This window comes from Microtus ochrogaster, unplaced genomic scaffold, assembly GCF_000317375.1.
Source record: "Microtus ochrogaster isolate Prairie Vole_2 unplaced genomic scaffold, MicOch1.0 UNK42, whole genome shotgun sequence".
Classification (NCBI taxonomy): Eukaryota; Metazoa; Chordata; class Mammalia; order Rodentia; family Cricetidae; genus Microtus; species Microtus ochrogaster.
In genome coordinates, this window is record NW_004949140.1 from 1,246,244 (window position 1) to 1,265,796 (window position 19,553).

Genomic DNA, 19,553 nt, shown 5'->3' on the forward strand with positions numbered 1-19,553 from the left:
GCTGATTAATCTCGGTAAATCTTTTCTTTTATCAGCAAATATTTTTAGAATCTTGTCACCGCCACAGCTCATCTATGACTGTCTACTTGCATATTCATCTTCCTATCCACTGTATATCCAATAAATATTGACTGCCAATTGAAAAAGTTGGAGATATCAAAGCTAAGAATTCTTCCTAAAGGCAAGGAGATAGTCATAAAACAACAACAACAGCAACAACAACAATAGAAAGACAGACAGACAGACAGATAAAGAAAGAAAGAAGGAAGGAAGGAAGGAAGGAAGGAAGGAAGGAAGGAAGGAAGGAAGGCAGAAAAGGAAGAAAGCAAGCCTAATATATTTGTTCCTAGGACAAGGCCATTTCTTAGAGTAATTTGATGCTGCCATTTGGAAGACAAGGCTAAGCTGAAGAATATATATATTTATATATTTGACTCTGTTGCCACATACTAAAAAACCAAAATTCTAAAGGACATTGAAGCCTCAGATAGAGAAAAGGGAAATTGTTTCCTCTCTTCTCCTTCCTCCTTTTCCCCTTGAGACAGAGTTGTTCTGTAGCCAGGTTATTCAGAAACTAAGTACCTGAGACAGTTCTCATGGCTATATTCTGCCTCAGTCCTCTGAGTACTTGGATTACAGGTCTGAGCCACAGTGCCTGGCATACTTCCTACAATTTCTTTGGAGGCAGAATCTCCTTCTGCTGCTCAGGGTAGCCTAGAACTCGAGATCCTTTCTCCCTCTGCCTTCTAAGAATTGGGATTAAAGCATTTGCTGCCATGCCAGGCTCAGCGCGGCTGCTATAAAAATAGAATTCTATGGGATGGTACACTACTTGAGTCTCTGCTTCTGTGTGTTTCTTTCCTTTGCTCATGCTTCCAGCCTTTATGAACTGCTGCCCATTTTCTATCTGTGTTGCTCTGGTCTTCACTTGCTGTTATATCTTCCAGATGTTTATTTCCAACCCAAGGTCCCTTTACACAGAATTCTGCATTTCAGGCAGTCTGATTATTTCCATTTTGATAACCTTTCACTTCAAGTTCTACTTTTTTCTAAAATAGCACTCATCAGTAACCCAAACCTCAAAAGACAAATATGGCATCTGTTTGCTTGTTTGTTGTATTAGCTGTCAAGTGTGATAAGCAGGCTACAATCCATATAATCACAGAGATTATGTATAGAGTAAGAGACTAGGGGTAGGATTGGATCACCTTAGGAAGGGGAAATAGAATAGTTATGGATTTATGAATGGATGGGGTTACTGAAATAGGAAGATAAGAAGGAGGGGGAAGGAAAGGGGCTAATGGAGGGATATGGAGAGGGACAGCTAAAACCAAGGGTCATTTGAGGGTTGTATATTGAAACCTAATACAGTAGAAGCTTCTTAAAATATATACATAAATAGCCGGTCAGTGGTGACACACGCCTTTAATCCCAGCACTCGGGAGGCAGAGGCAGGCGGATCTCTGTGAGTTTAAGGCCAGCCTGGTCTACAGAATGAATTCCAGGACAGGCTCCAAGGCTATACAGGGAAATCCTGTCTTGAAACAAAACAAAACAAACAAAAAAGCTTGGCATTTGGAATTTTATTTTATAAGCAATACCTTCCATTTTAAAATAGTTTTATTTCTTCATGGCAGACAGTTTCTTTGCAGCATTGTCATGTGTACCTGTCATGATAATGATAGCCACTCCCCTCTTATCCTCTAGCATACAAATACAAACTTTGGATAGTTCAATTATATAACGCTTTTAAAGATAATTGCTGGTGTCTAAGTCCAACACTATTTACTCATTGCATTATTTAATTATCGTCTGCATGTATCTTCCATGAAAATATATAATTCAAACTTTTTTACAGTTAAAAAATAAGTACTCATCACTTTTCCTGCAAAAAGCAGCTATCGTTTTCCCACAATTCCCAAACCTCTCCTAAGCAGCATTTTTTTCTTCTTCCATTCCTAATGGTATTTCCTAAGTTATTTTTTTTTTGTTTTTTTTTTGGGGGGGGGAGGGGGCAGGGTTTCATGCAGCTCAGGCTGGCCTCCCATACTCTATGTAACTTAAGGTGGGCTTGAAATGAAACTTCTGATCCTCCTGCTTCTACCTTCCAAGTACTGAAGTATAGGTGTGCACCATCCTATCCAGTTTATATGAAGCTGAGGATCAAACTCAGGACTTATGCATGCAAGGCAAGTACTCTGCCAACTGAGCTACGTGTCTAACATGGAGCTTTTGCCATTCTGGCGTAGGCCATGATAGTCCCACTCCTGAACAACTAATTAGACTAGCCTCCTCCCCGACTCGGCCTCAGTCCCTATCCGGCCTCCCGTAACCCACCTCTCATGTCACAACATGTTCACCGGCCTTGCTTTACACCTCTGACTCCGCAAGGCATGTACTTTTATTATTTCAATGACCATCTCCAGAGTCATTGGAGATCACAGTTCATCATTTTATAGCCCTTCTATTAGCAAGTCTGTAGATTTCCTCCTATGCTACTGCTTAATAGATCTTCACTGATGGACAACTAAAGCTGTTTTCTATTCATCTGAAGCAGGGAGCCGGCTCTTTCCATTTATACATATGTAACTACTTTGTTACATATGTTTTGGCCTATTTGAATTAGAAGACAATGTTAATTCTGGGTGGTGGAGTCCTTTTTCATATGCTGGATGGGTTCTTGTCACAGACACTGCATTTTAAAAATTAGTTCTATCTATTTTATCTTACAGGTGTTTTGCTGCATGTATTTATGTATACTATATGAGTGCCTGGTGTCTAAGAAGTCCAGAAGAGGGTACCAGAGCCCCTGAAACTGGAATTACAGGTGGTTATGAATCACCATGTGAGTACTGGGAATCAAACCTGGGTCCCCAGAAAGATCAACAAATGCTGCTAACTGCTAACTCATCTTTCCAGTCCTTTTAAAACAAGACGATGGGGAGAGTCGCAGAGACAAGATTCTACCCTGTCAAAAGGAATTCCTTTGCTTAGCAAGTTTTATGACTTAAAGTTCACCGATTCTTAGTCACTTTTGAAGTTAAGTCAGATCTAGTAACTTTTAATACAAACCAATCCTGAAATGGGAAATTTCTATAAATGACAAACAATAACAGTACAAGCCTGGGATCTTACTTCACTGTAATGAACATCCATCATTCCAGCATCTTCTTTCATGGCTCCTTCTTCATCTATATTGGGAGTAATTTTCTTGAAGGCTGAACAGCCACTAGGGAATAATTCTGTGTGGAAAATCAGAAAGGGAGCATATTTATTACAAAAAATTTTTGGTAAATGACAGACACCCTTAAAAGGATACACTATTTTTATAACACAAATGACTTTGGGTCAAAGTCATAAGAACAAATTTCAGCCATAAAAATAATTTCATGTATTACTCAGAAATACTATCACTCTCCTCCCTGCCCCCAAAGAGCCCTAATTCATTGTAAATTGTGTTTTTGGTACACCATCTTTAATAGCTAGTGTAGATGATTTCCTAGTGTAAAAATAATATAAAATACTTATCGTTTGTGCGTATTGTCTATCATCTAGACAAGAAGGCAAACATTTTGGGGGTAACAACTGAATGACCTCTAGTAATCATCTCTAGTGTTTAAATTTCACTGAGAGTTGGAAAGGGAAATCAGTCAGTTATTGGAAGACAGTGTCCTAGGATTTCCATGACAGGCAGGAAGCGAAACACATGGCAGAGAGAAAACACCCTTGGGGAGACTGGAGCATGAAAAAGCCCCACAGATTGGAAAGTTAGACAGGTCTGACACTACCACTGCTTCACTGTGGGAATTTGAATGTTTGTTTCCCTAATATTTATAAGGTTTCTTCATCATCATCAGTACCGCCACGACTATAATAAGAATAATAATAAAGGTTAGTTTGTGAGAATTACATGAACACATGTTTGGAATAGAGCCTAGCATGTAAAAAGGATTGAATGCATTATTAGTGCTAAATCAATGTCTTAAAGCCGATTTCTCAAGATAACTGCTGTCAGCTGGAGCCCTGGGAAGGGGGGGGGAGTAAACTCCACCTGAAAACAACTTTTTACAACTATGGCCCCAATTGTTATTGTGGAGTGAGAAGACAGATGGAGAGAGCTACGTGTCTTCCTAGAGCCTGGGTTTTCTGGGATCTTGTGATTTAGAGAACAAACAAAGCGCACTTTAGATGCACCTAATATCAAACTTACATCTGTCTTCCTATCTCTGCCTCCCAAGCGCTGAGATTATGGGTGAGGTACCCTCCACCTAGCTTTGACTTGGATTCTTGATCTTAACGCTTCATAGCTACTGCTTTCGTATGCCCACGTGCCATTCTAAAGATGGAACCAGTCCAGGTAGGTACAACCAGTTGGAGTTCAAGTGATCCCACGAAAAGAGTAGGTAGGATTTTGGAGGTGGGGGTAGTAATGCCAATTCTTAATGAAATATGAGCGCCAGCCAGAAGAGTAAGTGGTAAGATCTTGAGGTGAGAGCAGAAAGGGGGATGACTAGGGACAAACAAGGAAATGAAGTGCTTTGTGGCATTTTAGCTATATGACACTGAGAACAAAGACTTGGGAATGGAAGCGGCATTACCCTATAAGGAATGGGAAGAGAGGCTATGGGGAAGGACATTACATCTTATGGGCTTCCGAGGGAATCCAAACTCCTGAAGCTTTGCTTAAAGAGGATGCTATGTGGTGGTTCAAGAATGCAGAAAACTTGACTCTTGTCTTCCCTGGGGGAAAGAGTTGTGCCCTCTCTCAGGAAAAGAGCGAAGAATGCCAAAGTCTCTTAGAGAGGGAGATCCAGAAATGCTGAGGTTCTCAGACAAAATGAAAGACAGTCTGACTTATCTTAAAAGTTATATTTGGGGACAAGAAAGAGTAACAACAAAGCCCCACTGTCACTCTTTCCACTTGACTTGGCTAAAGGGAAGGGCATGAGAATCTGTAAGGTGCCTCTGGTACAAAGAGCAAGTGGAAGGCTGGCTATTTGAGGGTGGGGTGGGGAGGCTGGGATGGGGTCAGGGTCAACTGTACCCTCCTTCCACTTTCATTTTCTTTTCTTTTGTTCTTTCTTCTCACAGGGAGTGGCAAGAATAAGATAAGGTCTCCTACTGTAGCCAGGACTCCCTATGTGGCCCAGGCTAGCCTCAAACTTCTAACCTTCCCACTCACTCCTGAATGCTGCAGTTACAGGCATGATCCACCATTCCTGGCTTCCTTCTTCCCCCTTTCCCTGGCACTTCAGTGCCTGAAACAAGGAATGGAAGGTTCCAGCATTGGTCTTTCACTTATGCAGATACCCCTCGGGGTCAGGAAACAACTGGATAGAACAAACTTTGTTTTTATTTTTTTAAAAAAGTCTAAATGATAGAACATTTGCTTCCAATGTATCAGCTAATTGGCGTTCTATTCCATTGCGATTAAGAATATTTTTTGTAGAGCCGGGCGGTGGTGGTGCACGCCTGTAATCCCAGCACTTGGGAGGCAGAGACAGGCGGATCTTTGTGAGTTCGAGGCCAGCCTGGTCTACAAGAGCTAGTTCCAGGACAGGCACCAAAGCTACAGAGAAACCCTGTCTCGAAAAACCAAAAAAAAAAAAAAAGAATATTTTTTGTAGCTCACTTCAAGAGAAATGGCTTAAGGGCCAGCCGAGGGCATAACTCAACAATGGAGGACTTGTGTCCTACATACGCCACCCTGATTTCCATCCCAGAGGGAGGGAGAGAAAGGGAGGAGGGGAAATGAGCTACAAGTACAGTGTTTAGACATTCGTGCTAGACACCTGTCAGGGATTTACAATGTAAACACGCCTTTTATATTCCGTATCAATGGACAATTAATTGAAAATAAAGAACTCCAGAGTATTTTCATGGTCACCACTGAATGATATTTAAAGCATATTTTGCTTAAATATTGGGGTCTTTTCTAGACTTTTTTAATAGTGCTGGGTTGCAGAGTTCTCACAATGGATAGCAGCTATCCCTTGGGGCCAGGAAACTGCCAGAGTGAACAAACTTAATTATTAAAAAAAAAAACAGTCTACATGCTTCCAATGTGTCATCGAGGCAGCATTTTAGTCCATCTTGATTAAGAATATTTTTATAGTGCACTTAACTGTTTTAGATTAGCCATCTATCTTGATAATCCTTCTCATAGTTTAAGCAGCTAATTGAAGAAAGAAGCTGTTTTGGAGATTTTTTTTTTGAATCCCTGAAGCTGAGGTGGAAAAAACCCTGAGGAGTTTCTACTACTGCTACTCCTTTAGAATAAGGTTCTCTAGTTTAAGGAAGTAAAATTTTCCAGGCTCTAGAATAGACAGCACCTGTAAATAAATATATAAACAGCATCCAATTTTTTTTGGGAGGGGGTTTCGAGACAGGGTTTAACAGCATTCAAATTTAACATCTCTTTGTTTAAACTGAAAAACATCGTTTTTCCTCCTTAGCTCTGTGATTTTAGTGAAGGATTAGTAAGTACCTTAAGGGTATTATGAAATACTTCAGTGACAAGTTTGGGCTGCATCCACTTGTTAAGACAGGTCAGATTGGTGATGAAGGTAGCTGCTTAATGTTTAAACAACTAGAGCAAAAAGAGATCTTTCTAAAGTTAAGGATGGGCTAATGGAAAAGTCATTCTTGGTTTTACTTAGACTGAAGGTCTTTTACCTGTGAAGAAAACAAGGTTCTTGGGAAGAATTTCTAATATAGTTACCTATTTCAAAATCTGAAGGGTTTGTTCTTAATGGGCCTGGACCCCTCACTTCAACGCTAACTAGAAAGCTGGGCTAGCTAGAAGCCAGTTTCTTTGGAAAGCATTTAAAGTCACAGTACTGTGTTCAAGGTCTTCATGTCAATGGACTGGGAATTGTGAGTGTATGACATCAAGTTTTGTTTTTAGGGTAACTTGACAAACACATCAGTGTTATAATTTTAAAAAGATGAAATGAGTCTTATTTTCATAAACTCTTTCTCTATTTTAGAACTACTTGTAGAGACTGGGTGTATAGCTTGGTGCCAGAGTACATGCTAACCATGCCTGTAGCCATCTGATCAATCCCTAGAATCAGAAAAAAAGAAAAAAATGAAAGAAATATATGCACTAAAAGGAGAAAATTGGAATACACTAATTTTTTGGTTTTTTTAAGTAAATTATTCTTAATTTTTGTTTAATTTAAAGTCTTTGTATTTGTGAGTAAAACAAGAGTCTCAGGAAGAATTTCTAATATAATTACCTATTTTCAAAATCTATAGAGTTATTCTTTTTTTAAGATTTATTTATTATGTATACAACATTCTGCCTGCATGCCAGAGGAGGGCGCCAGATCTCAGTACAGACGGTTTTGAGCCACCATGTGGTTGCTGGGAATTGAACTCAGGACCTCTGGAAGAGCAGTCAGTGTTCTTAACCTCTGAGCCATCTCTCCAGCCCCCTAGAGCTATTCTTAATAATTCTTAGTGGCTCTGGAATTCTATTTCAGGTTCATACTCTGTAATCCACTCTGATTTGGAAGTCACCATGTAGTTGAGGCTACCTTGGGGTTTTGGCCATCTTCCTGCCTTAGTCTCAGTGTGTTGGGATTTATAGAGCCCTATAACCCCTAGCTGAGTATACCAATTTGAAAACCTAGATTATTCAGAACTATTACAGTATCAAAATATTAATTTAAAAAAAAGTAAAATGCTGGAGATATTGCTCAGATGGCAGTATGCTTGCTTTCTCAACATTCACACAGCTCTGGATTTGATGCCCAATGCTGCATGAACTGGGTGGGTACGGGGGTGCATGCCTGTAATACCAGCACTTGGGAGCAAGAGGCAAGAGAAGAAGTCCAAGGTCATCCTTGGCTACATAGCAAGTTTGAGGCCTGCTTGGGCTACAGGCGATCCTACCCTGGCCCCAAATTTAAATGAAAGGACTGCATAATTTAATCTTTATCATTGCGTTTGGGAAGAATCTCCACAATGGCCATTATTTTATAGGAGGCAATGGAACACTGAACCTTAGATGTGAAATGAAAAAAACACAGAAAATCCAGAGTTAAAAAACGAGGCTGTGTCCTCATAGTCAAAGCGTGAGTAACAGGACTCTCTTAAGCTGCTTTTGATTTGCCCTCATGTTATTTGGTTGACTGGCTTGAAGGAAGCAGCTGCTTAAGCACTGTGATACATAGCAGATGTCTTGATTGCAATCGCCGCTGCAAGTTAACTTTTAAACCTTACTCAATTGTTTTGCTATCCGAGTAGTTATAACACGCAGCAAGATTATTTGGGACAGAGAAGCATGGAGGCTGATCCCGGAATTGGAAATCTTGAATGAGGAATGCAGAGCCATTGATGTCCTCCAAGGGCCTGACATCCCTTAGGTGTCACTGCGTAAAAATGGCTCTAGATACCTCTTCCAGGGTCAGCTGTTGGTAAAAGATGAGGAAGGGGAACGAAGTGATCTGCCTGTATTACACAGAGCTTCTCATGAGCCCTAAGAAAAATTTAATTTGTGGCAGTCATCCAGGGAGATAGTCTTGGGAAAGAAACACTGGGCATCAGGCCCAGCCATGTACTATTTAACTTGTTCTTGTAACCTCCTACAGAAACCGAAGCCAAAATGAGCAATCCAGCTTTCTTTTATAACAACGTCTGTTCAGCACTCAATGAGGCTGAAGGTAAACACATTTTTTCAAAAAGCCCCATTCTAGTCCATTCACAATTGGAAGCTGCAAAGATAAAAATTATTTTGCCAGCTGAGAGTCCTCCCATCTCAAAACAGGAAGGTCTTACTCTTTCGGTGAAGAAATTCTGCCACAAGAGCCGCGACATGGACATAGCACATTGCAGCCTGGAAACAGATGACAAAGAAGTGTCAGAGCGTGTTCAAAGGAGTTTGAGGAGTCCCAGGGGAACACGATTTTAAGTAGTCACCTCAGAAAAATCTCCATTTTTTATATGAATTTTGGCCATGCTGTCGAGCCAGGTTTTTCTCAGCTCTGGTGTGCTGGCGTAAGATTTAGCTAAGCTATACTGGAGGTCAATCAGCATTTCCGGGTCTTTCTCATGCTCCTTCATTTGGGCAGTGGCCATAAGAACAGTTCGGATTCTCTTGGTCAAATCTTTGACTTCTGTGGGAAAAGCAGTTGCCTAATTTCAAAACAAAACAAAACAAGACCCATATATTTAGCAGCCTTATCAATAAGGTCTAAGCGTGATCATTCAATCCTGGGGAACATACTATGGTTTCTATTCCTTGTTAACTGTTCATGGTACTGCATTGGATGTGGCATGTCTAAAGGGGTTTTAATTAGTTATTTTAAAATATATGTAACCAGCTAGGCTTCAAAGGCTTTTGAACTTGAGGGCAATATACTTAAAGCACACAGAAAAACATGACCTTTGGAGCCACACTATCTGGCTTTAGATGCTGCCTCCTCCAACGTATATGCTGGATGTTTACGGTTTACTTATAACAGTAACTGACAGTTATTGGCAGCACATCGGTACCAGGTACTAAGATGGATACATTATATGTTTTAATTTCTACAAGAATCCTATATATTAAGTAGTCTTTCCTTGCACTTCTACCAACAGGAAAACCAAGGCACAGAGCAGTTGAGAGGTTCAGCCAATGTGCCCCGGTTGGTAAGTCATGGAGACAGAACTTCTATTCAGGCGATCTGGCTCCAGAACTAGTGCTTGACAGACAATTTTCCGTACTGCTAAGTGTGCCTATCTTGCCCACCGACTATAGTGCACACCACAGTGAAAAGCCTGCTGCCAATTTTCCATTTCCACAAATGAGAGGTTGTGAGTTACATCACACTCCAGAGAGATTCAACTCTGAAAGTGTTTCTGACCTCAAGACATGGATGGGGCAAGTACATGGTGATGGGATTTAATATGAATATAATATACGGTTCTGCCTTTCTGTCTGCTTTAAAAATAATTAGTACAATAATTAATAGACATGCATCTTAGCCCTTTCTGCTTACTAACAGAAACACTACTTCCTGAAGGAAAGGCTTACCTTAATTTACCAGGGTTTGTTGGTAGTGGTGGCCTTAGCAGATGCAACTAAGTCATTCACAAATGAATCAAGGGAAAGTAAAGGAGATAGTTCTTCTCAAGGAGAACCAACATCAGCCCTATTCGCTTGGAAAACGTCACTAGCTACCTGTATAATATGGCATTGAGCATGGTAACAACTGGGAGGGACATGAATTATTGGAGCGTGAGTAAAATAGCAGAAATAGTATACATTGCTTCTGTGCTCATGGGATTAGTTGGAGTGTATAATGATCCCCTGGGAAATCAGCATCGCTGCTTGAAAAGCAAACTTTCCCAGCCTGTGAGCAGCTGGCACAGCTTCGTGTTTTTCTCCCTGTAAGCAGCATTCCTATGGGAATGGGTTTTTGGTAGACAGATTCTACACGTCCCAAGCATCAAGTATGTTGTGACTGAGAGCTTTCGATTTTTTTTTTCAGATTTTATACAGTATTGTCAAATATACTAGAATATGACCTTTCCCAAGAATGAGGACAATTTTTTTCCCTGGGAGGATATCAGGACCTGTCCTCCAGGCAACCCAACAAGAGATGCATTTTTACACTGCTCTAGTTTTTAGGCATGTGTGAAGAGTCATGGTGGTCAGAATCTTAGGTGTGATTCTGACGAACTGGTGCTGAAGAATGACAGCTTCGGATTGTTCCAGCAAGCCACACAATCAGTCACCATAACTTTCGAAAGTCACAGAACTGACAAACAATGAAACCGTTTTGTGCCATTTCTCCTCCGCTGTACGTGGCTCTGTTAGCCATTCTGAGATTTTTCTTACATTTCAATCACAGGATTTAATTAGCCAGTATTACAAATGGTAACAATTGTTAAGAATGAAAAATACTTGTATCTTCTGAGTAAGTTTAGAAGTCAAGCAGAGAAAATGACACCGATTCGATTACTACCAGATGCTCGTTTGTTTAATCTACTCAGTTCATGCCGAATTATAACTGCTGGAAAGCCGGTGGCATGTAAAAGCCAGCAGCTCATAAAGCTCACATCCTATACATTCCACACGAACAGTAACTGTGAATTCCATGACGGTTCCACGGCCTAAACTCCCTTTGTTAGTTAAAGGGGTTCTTATTCATTACTTTGGGGATGGGGATCAAACTCAGGGCATTCACCGTACAAGGTAAGCACGCATTCTACCAGTGACTCACAATCCCGGCCAAAGCGGCTTCAGTTTACCCCGTACCTTCATAGGTCTGTCGCTGTTTGCAAAATTATTGATAATGAATAAAGACTCCTGAAATCTTGATCCTCCACTCAGTGCAACATCAGCTATCAGCTGACTCACAGCAATTATTATCTGTGGGAAGAAATAAAGGTTGTTTTTTTAATTTAAAAAAAATCCTGCTTTAGGAGATGGCGAGGGGAATCATTACACTGTGTCCAAGCTAGCATCTATCTTCTTTGTCTTCCTGCAGACTTTTGCTGCCATGCTCAGCTTTCAAATGCTCCTTTGAAAGATTTTGCAAAGTCATGGGTTGTGGTGTGTGTTTGTAATCCCTGTACTCAGGAGGCAGAGGCAGAGAGGTGTAGAGGCAGAGGCAACAATAGGATCACTGTGAGTTTCGGGGCGCCAGGATTATATGGTGAAACCCTGTCTTTAAAAATAAAGAGTGATGACAAGGACAAAGAGCTAGAGATTCTCCACCACACACCTGATACAATGGTGGCGATCAGGTCCTCCCTCTGAATGTGCTCACACGCTGGTGGTTAGGATGAGTTTGGGCATGGCCGACCTTTCTCTTTGACAGTTTCTCACTCTATATTACTTGTCTAGTTTATATAATGCGCTAGTCTACAACATTGGGTGAATGTCAAAATAAGTCATGCTCAGACGTTAACGGCTCGATACCTTCCTCTCGATACCTTCCTCTTGATCCAAGAAGACAAGATACAGTAGTGACTATGAGCGCAGGCTCTGGAGTCAAAGCGCCTGACATCCAAATTCTGACTTTAGTGGCTAGTTAAGGCTTTACCTTTCTCTTACATTTGCTTATTTTATTTTATTTGCTTCCTTGCATGTGGGGGCGTGCGATGCCACAGCATGCATGTATGGATCAGAAGACAACTTGTGGGATTTATTTTTCGCCTTCTACCACGAAGGGCCCAGGTATCAGATTCTGGATATGAGGCTTAATAGCAAACACTTTTAGGCACTGGGCCATTTCTCTAGCCTGTAGGTAACTCTTCACTGAGCACGTTCTGTATTCTAGATGCTGTTCTAAGTCTTTATGTTTATTAACTCATCAATATTAAATGAAGCACTGACAGAGCTGATAGTAGGGCCAGAGAGTGGACACTAATAGAACATTTCAGGCACCCTGGTGAATTAATCAAAGCCATATATTAGGGGTGGTGGGTATTCAACTGACTTCACACAAAAGCAAACAACAAAGGGCTGACAGCTAGTGCTGGCTAGCTCGAGTTTGCAACCATCACTCTCTAGACTTAGAGACTTGTTTTCTGGGAGGATGTCCTCCTACAAGGCAGATGGGACTCTTAAGTCAGGGTCTTTACATGTGCTGTTCCTTTTAAAAAATATTTTTAAATATTTCATTTCCATTGGTATTTTGCCTACATGTATGTCTGTATGTGGGGGCATCAGATCCCCTGGAACTGGAGTTATACGCTGTTATGCGCTGCCATGCAGGTGCTGGGAATTGAACCTGGGTCCTTTGGAAAAGCAACCAGTGTTTTTAACCACTGAGCCATCTCTCCAGCTCCTTTATAGCAAATTTTTAAGGGAGTATTATTTTTCTATTAGAATTGTACTTTATTGATGGCATTTTCAAAAAACCAGCCAAAGGCTGTTTCCCTATAAATAACCTTTTCTCTAGGAAATTGCTCTAATGGGACGCCTAGGAAGATCTGTAACTAGAGACTATCTATATTATCAGTAGCCTACTGAGCCAAGAAGTCCCAGCTGGGCTTAGATTCTGAGTTGTTTCAGCAAATAATCACAACGCTATGGAGATGTGGAATAATAATTACCGCAGAGTGTATTCTCTGTGTTGTGTATGGTGCCAGCTGCTCTATGTATTTCATTTGTCACCCTCATACTAACCATGCAAGGTGGCCAATACTTGGCCTCATTTTACAGAGGAGCAAACTGGTTCAGTCAGATTGAGCAACTTGCCTAGGGTCACACAGCACGTAAGTAGTTGAGCTATGTGTTAAACAGATAGTTATCTCTAAATTCTGAGATTTCCACAAAATCTTGAGACTAAGCCATTATTTGTTGAGATAGGGTCTTGCCATGTTAGCCAGATTGATCTTGAACTTGTGGGTTCAAGTGATCCTCTTGCCTTGGCGTTTCAAGTAAATGGGACTATACAGGTGCATGCTAGCACCCCCAGGTCAATTTTTTTTTAATTTTTGCCTTTTGAGGCAGGGTCTTGTCCTGTAGCCCAGGCTGGCTCAAACGTGCAATCCTCCTGCCTTAGTCTCCAGTGTGTTTGGATTTTAGGCGTGTGCCATCATGCTTGGCATCACCTGCCGTGTATTATCTAACCGTCTTACTTAGTCATCTTAATTGAGCCTCACAAAAAACTGTGAGGTAGAGTTTCTCCTGATTTAGATTTGAAGAAGCTGAAGCACCAGCGAGGCCGAGGAAGCAGCCTGCTCCAGGGCAGACTGTCATGGAATCTGAACCTCAGCATGCACTCCAAACTTAGACTTTAAAGTAGCCTTGTCCACGGGAAGGAGGATGTGAGTCTCATATCTATGTAGCTACAAAGAGAGAGAGATGGACGTGAAACTTACTTTTTTTTATTTACTTTGTGTGTGTGTGTGTGTGTGTGCACGCGCGCGCACGCACAAGCACGCATGTGCGTGAGCCAGCGCACATGTGAAGTTCAGAGAACAGCTGATTTGGCTTGTTTTCTCATTTCACCATGTGTGTTTTGGTGATCAAACTCAGGTCATCAGGTCTGGCGGCAAACACTTTTATGCACTGAACCATCTTGCTGATCTGAAATTTACTTTGATGTATTTGAATTAACTCCCAAATTCGACAAATTTATTTTGATGTATTTTAAAAACCTTCCCAAGTCAACAAATCATTTTAGTATATAAACAATGTAAGACAACTTAGATGCTCTACTTTTTATGTACTTATTAATTGAACTTTCAGCACATGTCAGTCTGGACCAGTCACATTTCAAGATGGTCACATGGTCTGAGAACTACAGCACAGGAAGGGAAAGTCAGATATTGATTTCTTTTGCAGTGCTGAGACTGGAACCCAGAGCCTTGTGCATGCTAGGCAAGCACTCTAACACTGCGCTATAGCCTCAGCCCTGTGTTAACCTTTTGTTTTGAGATAGTGTCCTTCATGTTACGCAGGCTGGCATTGCCCTCACTCTACAGACAAGGTAGGACTTGAAGTTAATATCTTCCTGCCTTAGCCTCCCAAGTACCTGTAGATGTTGATCTTTGTGAGGCATGGGGTGGGAGTGGGCACATGTTTGTAGGTGCGTATGTGTATCTGTGTATGGAGATCAGAGGTCAACGTTGGGTAGCATTCTTCGGAAGCTGTCTATTTTAATTTGGGGGGCAACATGGCTTAGAACTTGTCGAGTAAGATTAGCCTGGTTGTTCAGTGAGCCCCAGGAATTTGTCTGTCCCTGCTTCCTCAGTCTTAGGATTGCAAGTGCATACCACATGCCTGGCTTTAAAAATTGTATGAGTGATACAGGTACTTTGCCTGCATGCATGTCTGTGTCCCTGTGTGTACCACCACTTACATGCCTGGTACCCAAGGAGGACAGAAGAGAACAACAAATCTCTTGGGCTGGAGTGACAGAGGGTTGTGAGCCACCATATAGGTGCTGGAAACCAAATCCAGATTCTCTGGGTGAACAGCCAGTGCTCTTAACCACTGAGCCATCAATCCAGTACCTGGCCAGCTTTTTTTCTGTGGGTCCTGGGGCTCAAACTCAGGTACTCCTGCTTGCAGGACATGTACTTTACCAAGTGAGCTACCTTTCTAGCTGTAGATGTTGGTTTTGATAGAGGCCAGCGACGGAAGAGGAAACCATCAAGAGGAGCTTTGATTGCTACTCACCTGTAAGTGTGTCCTCAGGAAGGTCTTCCTTTTGGTATACTCAAAGTTGTTTCTCATCAAAAGATACAAAAGTGCAGATGCCTCATTCCTGGTTGAGCTAATCTTTGAAGTACAGCACTTTAAAACCTCATAGCAAAATGCAGCACACATATTTACTCTCCCTTTGAAAAAGGCTGAGGGAAACTAGACAAGGGAAACAGAAGTGAGAACCTGAAAATCTCTTAAAGTCCACCAGTTATCAAGTGTCGACTGTGCCTGACCTAAAACTATGCTGGGTGCTTTAGAGGATAACAAATTAATACTAGTCAGAGCTCTGTTCTCAGGATAGTCTGAGCTTGTTGCCATACAGACAAGCGATGACGGGACAAGTCAAGTCAGTATTGTAGTTACTCCAAAAACATAAAGGTATTTGTCATAAATGTTGTCAATCTGAGAAGAGCGCAAGATAGCGCAAAACATATGAGGGACAGAGTTTCAATGACATACTGAATAAATGAATGATGAATGATGCCTCTAAAATGGAGTCTTGGAATGGGAAGACCAGTCTGCATTATGTAGTGTTTGCTTTATATCTAAACGCTGTGTTCAGTGTTCCATGAGCTGAGAAAAATTAGAACTGAAAGCCCTTAGGAGTGAAGTGACCGTTTTATTTTTAACAAACTAGAGATAGGTTAAGTGCTCATCTATGCCTGTCCATTTTCTCCTCTATGAGCAGGGCCAACTAAGACACATTTTATCATGGAAAAAGAGTGCCCATGTGGTCAGCAACTTCTCAAAACTCCCAAGAGGCCTGCTGCTTTGAGAACGCATTCAGCTTGCTGCTTTGTGGAAGATAAACTGTAGAGCTAAGGTGGGCTTATGAGAATTCCCTATGCTTGCAAGTTGAGGCGAGCAAGCTGCTTCAGAATGTGTAATGAACGTTTCCTCAGGGATTCTATAGTTTCAGTGTCCCCCACTTGACATGCTTTCTTGGAAACTTTGAATTTTAATCCACACTTCAGGAATTTATTTACGGGTTTTTTTTTTTAAAGCCTTTGTAGCAAGTGCAGTGTTAGGCAGGCAATGGATGTTTAATAAATGCTTTCTGATGGGAAAATTGGGAAATCACATAAAATTTCACAGGATTAGATCAACTCTTACTAGACAAGATTCCCTGCTATAAAAAGATTTAAGAGTGAGCAAAGCTATGTGCAGTTAATCCCTACAGTAAGTCTGCCCACAGCACTTGAGACATGAGCAATGGCCAAAATTACGAATAACTTCCTCCACAGAAGCTCTAATGCATCCCTTTCCTCTCACTTGACCACTCCGCCTTGAGAGTTTACTGACGCTCTTTTTCCCTTTGGCTTCCATGACATCTTTCACTCTTGCCTTTATTTGCTACCTCTGCCACTATTTCCTCTTTCTCGTTTACAGAGTTCTCTTTCAACCCTTTCTGTGTTAGCTTCTTCTCCTCTGATACTGGCTTTTCGTCTCTTTTCTTCCAGAGGGAAATTCAGCCATTCTGGGCCAGTCCCTTACATGCTGATTGTCCCCTGACCATGCTCCAGTTATACTTGTCCTTTATGTTCTGAAATATCCCAGACTCTTTCCTGATGCAAGACTTTGACAAACGCATGTACTTCTCCCTAGGATGGTCTTCCTTGAACTGTTTGTGTGGCTGGGCCTTTTACATACCTCACTTCTTATTAGATGAGGTATATCAGCTTGAGGTGGTCCCCAAATTATGATGGTCAAATGAAGAATTTAAAAAATTACAGTGGAGTAAAAGGTAGAATTTTTAATGTCAAATTCTGAGCTCTGTTCTCTTTCTGGGTGTAACATGAAGAATGAAACTCATATTCCTGGGTGGTGGCAGCAAGCCACAGCCTCCATACACACATGGGATCATGAGGGAAAACAACAAACGCCTTCAGTGTGCTATGCTGCTGAAGCATGACGCTCAATAAATTCTGTTGAAGGTCATTTGAACACACTTAAACGATTTTCCACTTAAAAGGGGTTAATTGGGCTGTTGCCCCATCGTAAGTTAAAGAGCATTTGTACTAATGCTAATAAAAAATGCTAAGGCATTTTGCTTGCTTCTACCCTAGAACTGAACATGATTACAAATCGTTCTGTTGTTCATTTTTGCTCTCTACCCCACCCCTAAGGCTGGAAAGCCTTAGGTTGGAGACTATTTTTGTTTTGTATCTCATAATCATATCTCCAGCAGCTAGTACAGCACTTGAGAATGTGCTCACTAAATACAAATGAACGGAGATGACTCCAACCCAGAGCTCTGTCTAAATCCATGAATTTCAATGTTACAGAGGCAACTTAAATTCAATACAAAACAGTATTCACTATTTTTTCATCGTAATTATAGTTGTTGGTAAACTGGTGATCAAGTCCAATAATTCTCTTTAATATATATCCTACCACCGTCTCCATGCACCAGTGAATTTTCTCCAGGTACTATCACCAATCTCTGTTCTTCTGTTCCTCCCTTCCTTCTTTTGTCCATCCATCCATGTTTCACTATGCAGCTCTGGCTAGCCTGGGACTTGCTATGTAAACTAGGCTGCCCTTGAATTCAAAGAGATCTGCCTGCCTCAGCCTCCCTGCCCATACATTTCCTATTCCTTTTTCAAGAGGTTTACTCTTCCCTGGCCACACTGATGCTCTCTTAATACATAGCTAATCATGCTAGTTCCCTGCTTAAATCCTTTCCGTGCCTATTTGATTCTTAGAAGATGAAGCCTAGCTCTTACGATGACTGACTACACACTTTTCTACTTGCCATTTTTACTTTCAGTTTTATCTCCTGAATCCACACTAATCCCTCCACAGTACTCCTGCTGAAGAGAAACTTTTGCTAAGCTACAGCATTTTTATCTTCTCCTGGGCACACCCAGTTCTCTGTACAAATTTCATACCATGATAGCATTTGCTGATATATTTGTATGTGTGCACATAGGTATTTTTATGTGTGTTTTTATCTATTACACAGTAAGCCCTCAGGATTCTCTGTACAAACTTCATATCATGATGACATTTGTTGATGTACATGTGTGTGCATGTACATATCTTTATGTGTATATTTTTATCTATTGTACAGTAAGCCCTCAGGATTATAAGCAATAACTACCTAACTAGTACCTATTAAATGGATTATTTCTAAATGTATTTCCACTCATTTATTCTTTCATGTTTGCAGAGAACTCACTTTTCCATAGCTTCCTTTTCTCTTAAAGCATATTAAAGAATGGAAATTTTTTTAAAGCTTCACATTTACCTAATTTCTTATTTTACATACAATGAAAGTTAAGACTTGTTCATTGGCAAGTTATTATGCAAGATCCCAGAGTTCTAAAAGTTAATTTCGATTATCAAAATGCTTATGCAAAATTTTTTTTAAAAAATAAACAAGACTGGTGCTTCATTAGTGTAGTAGATGGTGTTAGTCCTGATCATATAATAAACAAGACAAAGAAAAACTGGCAAAGCTGGTGATTTAAAAATGACATTGGGGCTGGGAATGTAGTGCCCCTGGTTGGTTGAATCTTGAGAGAGAAAAGAAGATCCAGATGGAGAAGGAGACTCTTGAGAAGGGCCTACTGAAAATGTAATGGTACAATGGTAAAAGCAAAAGCATGTTCTGATTTTAGAGGATTCTTTGCCAGGTCCTCAATATAGATTTTGCTATGTGGTGCTTGTATGTCCAAAGGCATTGGTAGTAAATGGCTGTTTGTGTATGTCATCACATTGATTCCCATTCCTCTATCTTCCCATGAGCTCCTGGCAGGTTAAAGTTGTTCTTACCTTACTGATGAAAGATCTCAGTGAGGCAAAGACATGCTTGAGTGATGCTTCAGATTGTCCATTTTTAAGAAAAGCAAGATGAATATCAAATACTTTTTTCATTAATGGGTTGTGTCCATCATTATTTAAAAGTTGGCTCTACAAAACATGAAAGACAAAACAAAACACCCAGTTTACAGAAGCATTTAGTTTAGCCCTCTTGCCCACATACAAGAGAACTAATTTTACTGCATGACCAATATCTGCTTATGAATATGCTGTTTGACCTTTGGAATTTTTTTTAGACTATTTTGAGTATCTTAACTAAGAATATTCATGGGATCTTCAACTTACATTGGAAATCTTGAAACACCATATAAACTACATCTAGAATATTGAAACTCTTAACCTGGGAGAGTTGGTACATACCTTTAATCCCAGCACTTGGGAGGCAGAGGCAGGTGGATCTCTGAGTTTGAGGCTAGCCTGGTCTACAGAGTGAGTTCCAGGACAGCCAGGGCTGAATCCTATCTTGAAAAAACAAAAAAGACAGACAGACTGACAGATGAACAGGAGGGAAGGAAGGAAGGAAGGAAGGAAGGAAGGAAGGAAGGAAGGAAGGAAGGAAGGAAGGAAGGAA

At 40.8% G+C, this 19,553-nt stretch overlaps 1 protein-coding gene across 1 annotated transcript in view; it reads right to left on the reverse strand.

Annotated features, from left to right (window-relative positions):
- Dock11 (dedicator of cytokinesis 11) overlaps window positions 1–19,553 on the reverse strand; it is a 196,672-nt gene that overhangs the window by 29,775 nt on the left and 147,344 nt on the right. The window contains exons 40-45 of the mRNA XM_026790137.1: window positions 18,935–19,072; window positions 15,131–15,313; window positions 11,252–11,365; window positions 8,926–9,141; window positions 8,785–8,842; window positions 3,136–3,242 (exon numbers count right to left, since the gene is read on the reverse strand). Of these exons, the coding sequence (XP_026645938.1) occupies window positions 3,136–3,242; window positions 8,785–8,842; window positions 8,926–9,141; window positions 11,252–11,365; window positions 15,131–15,313; window positions 18,935–19,072 (816 nt within the window). The remainder of the gene's footprint in view (window positions 1–3,135; window positions 3,243–8,784; window positions 8,843–8,925; window positions 9,142–11,251; window positions 11,366–15,130; window positions 15,314–18,934; window positions 19,073–19,553) is intronic.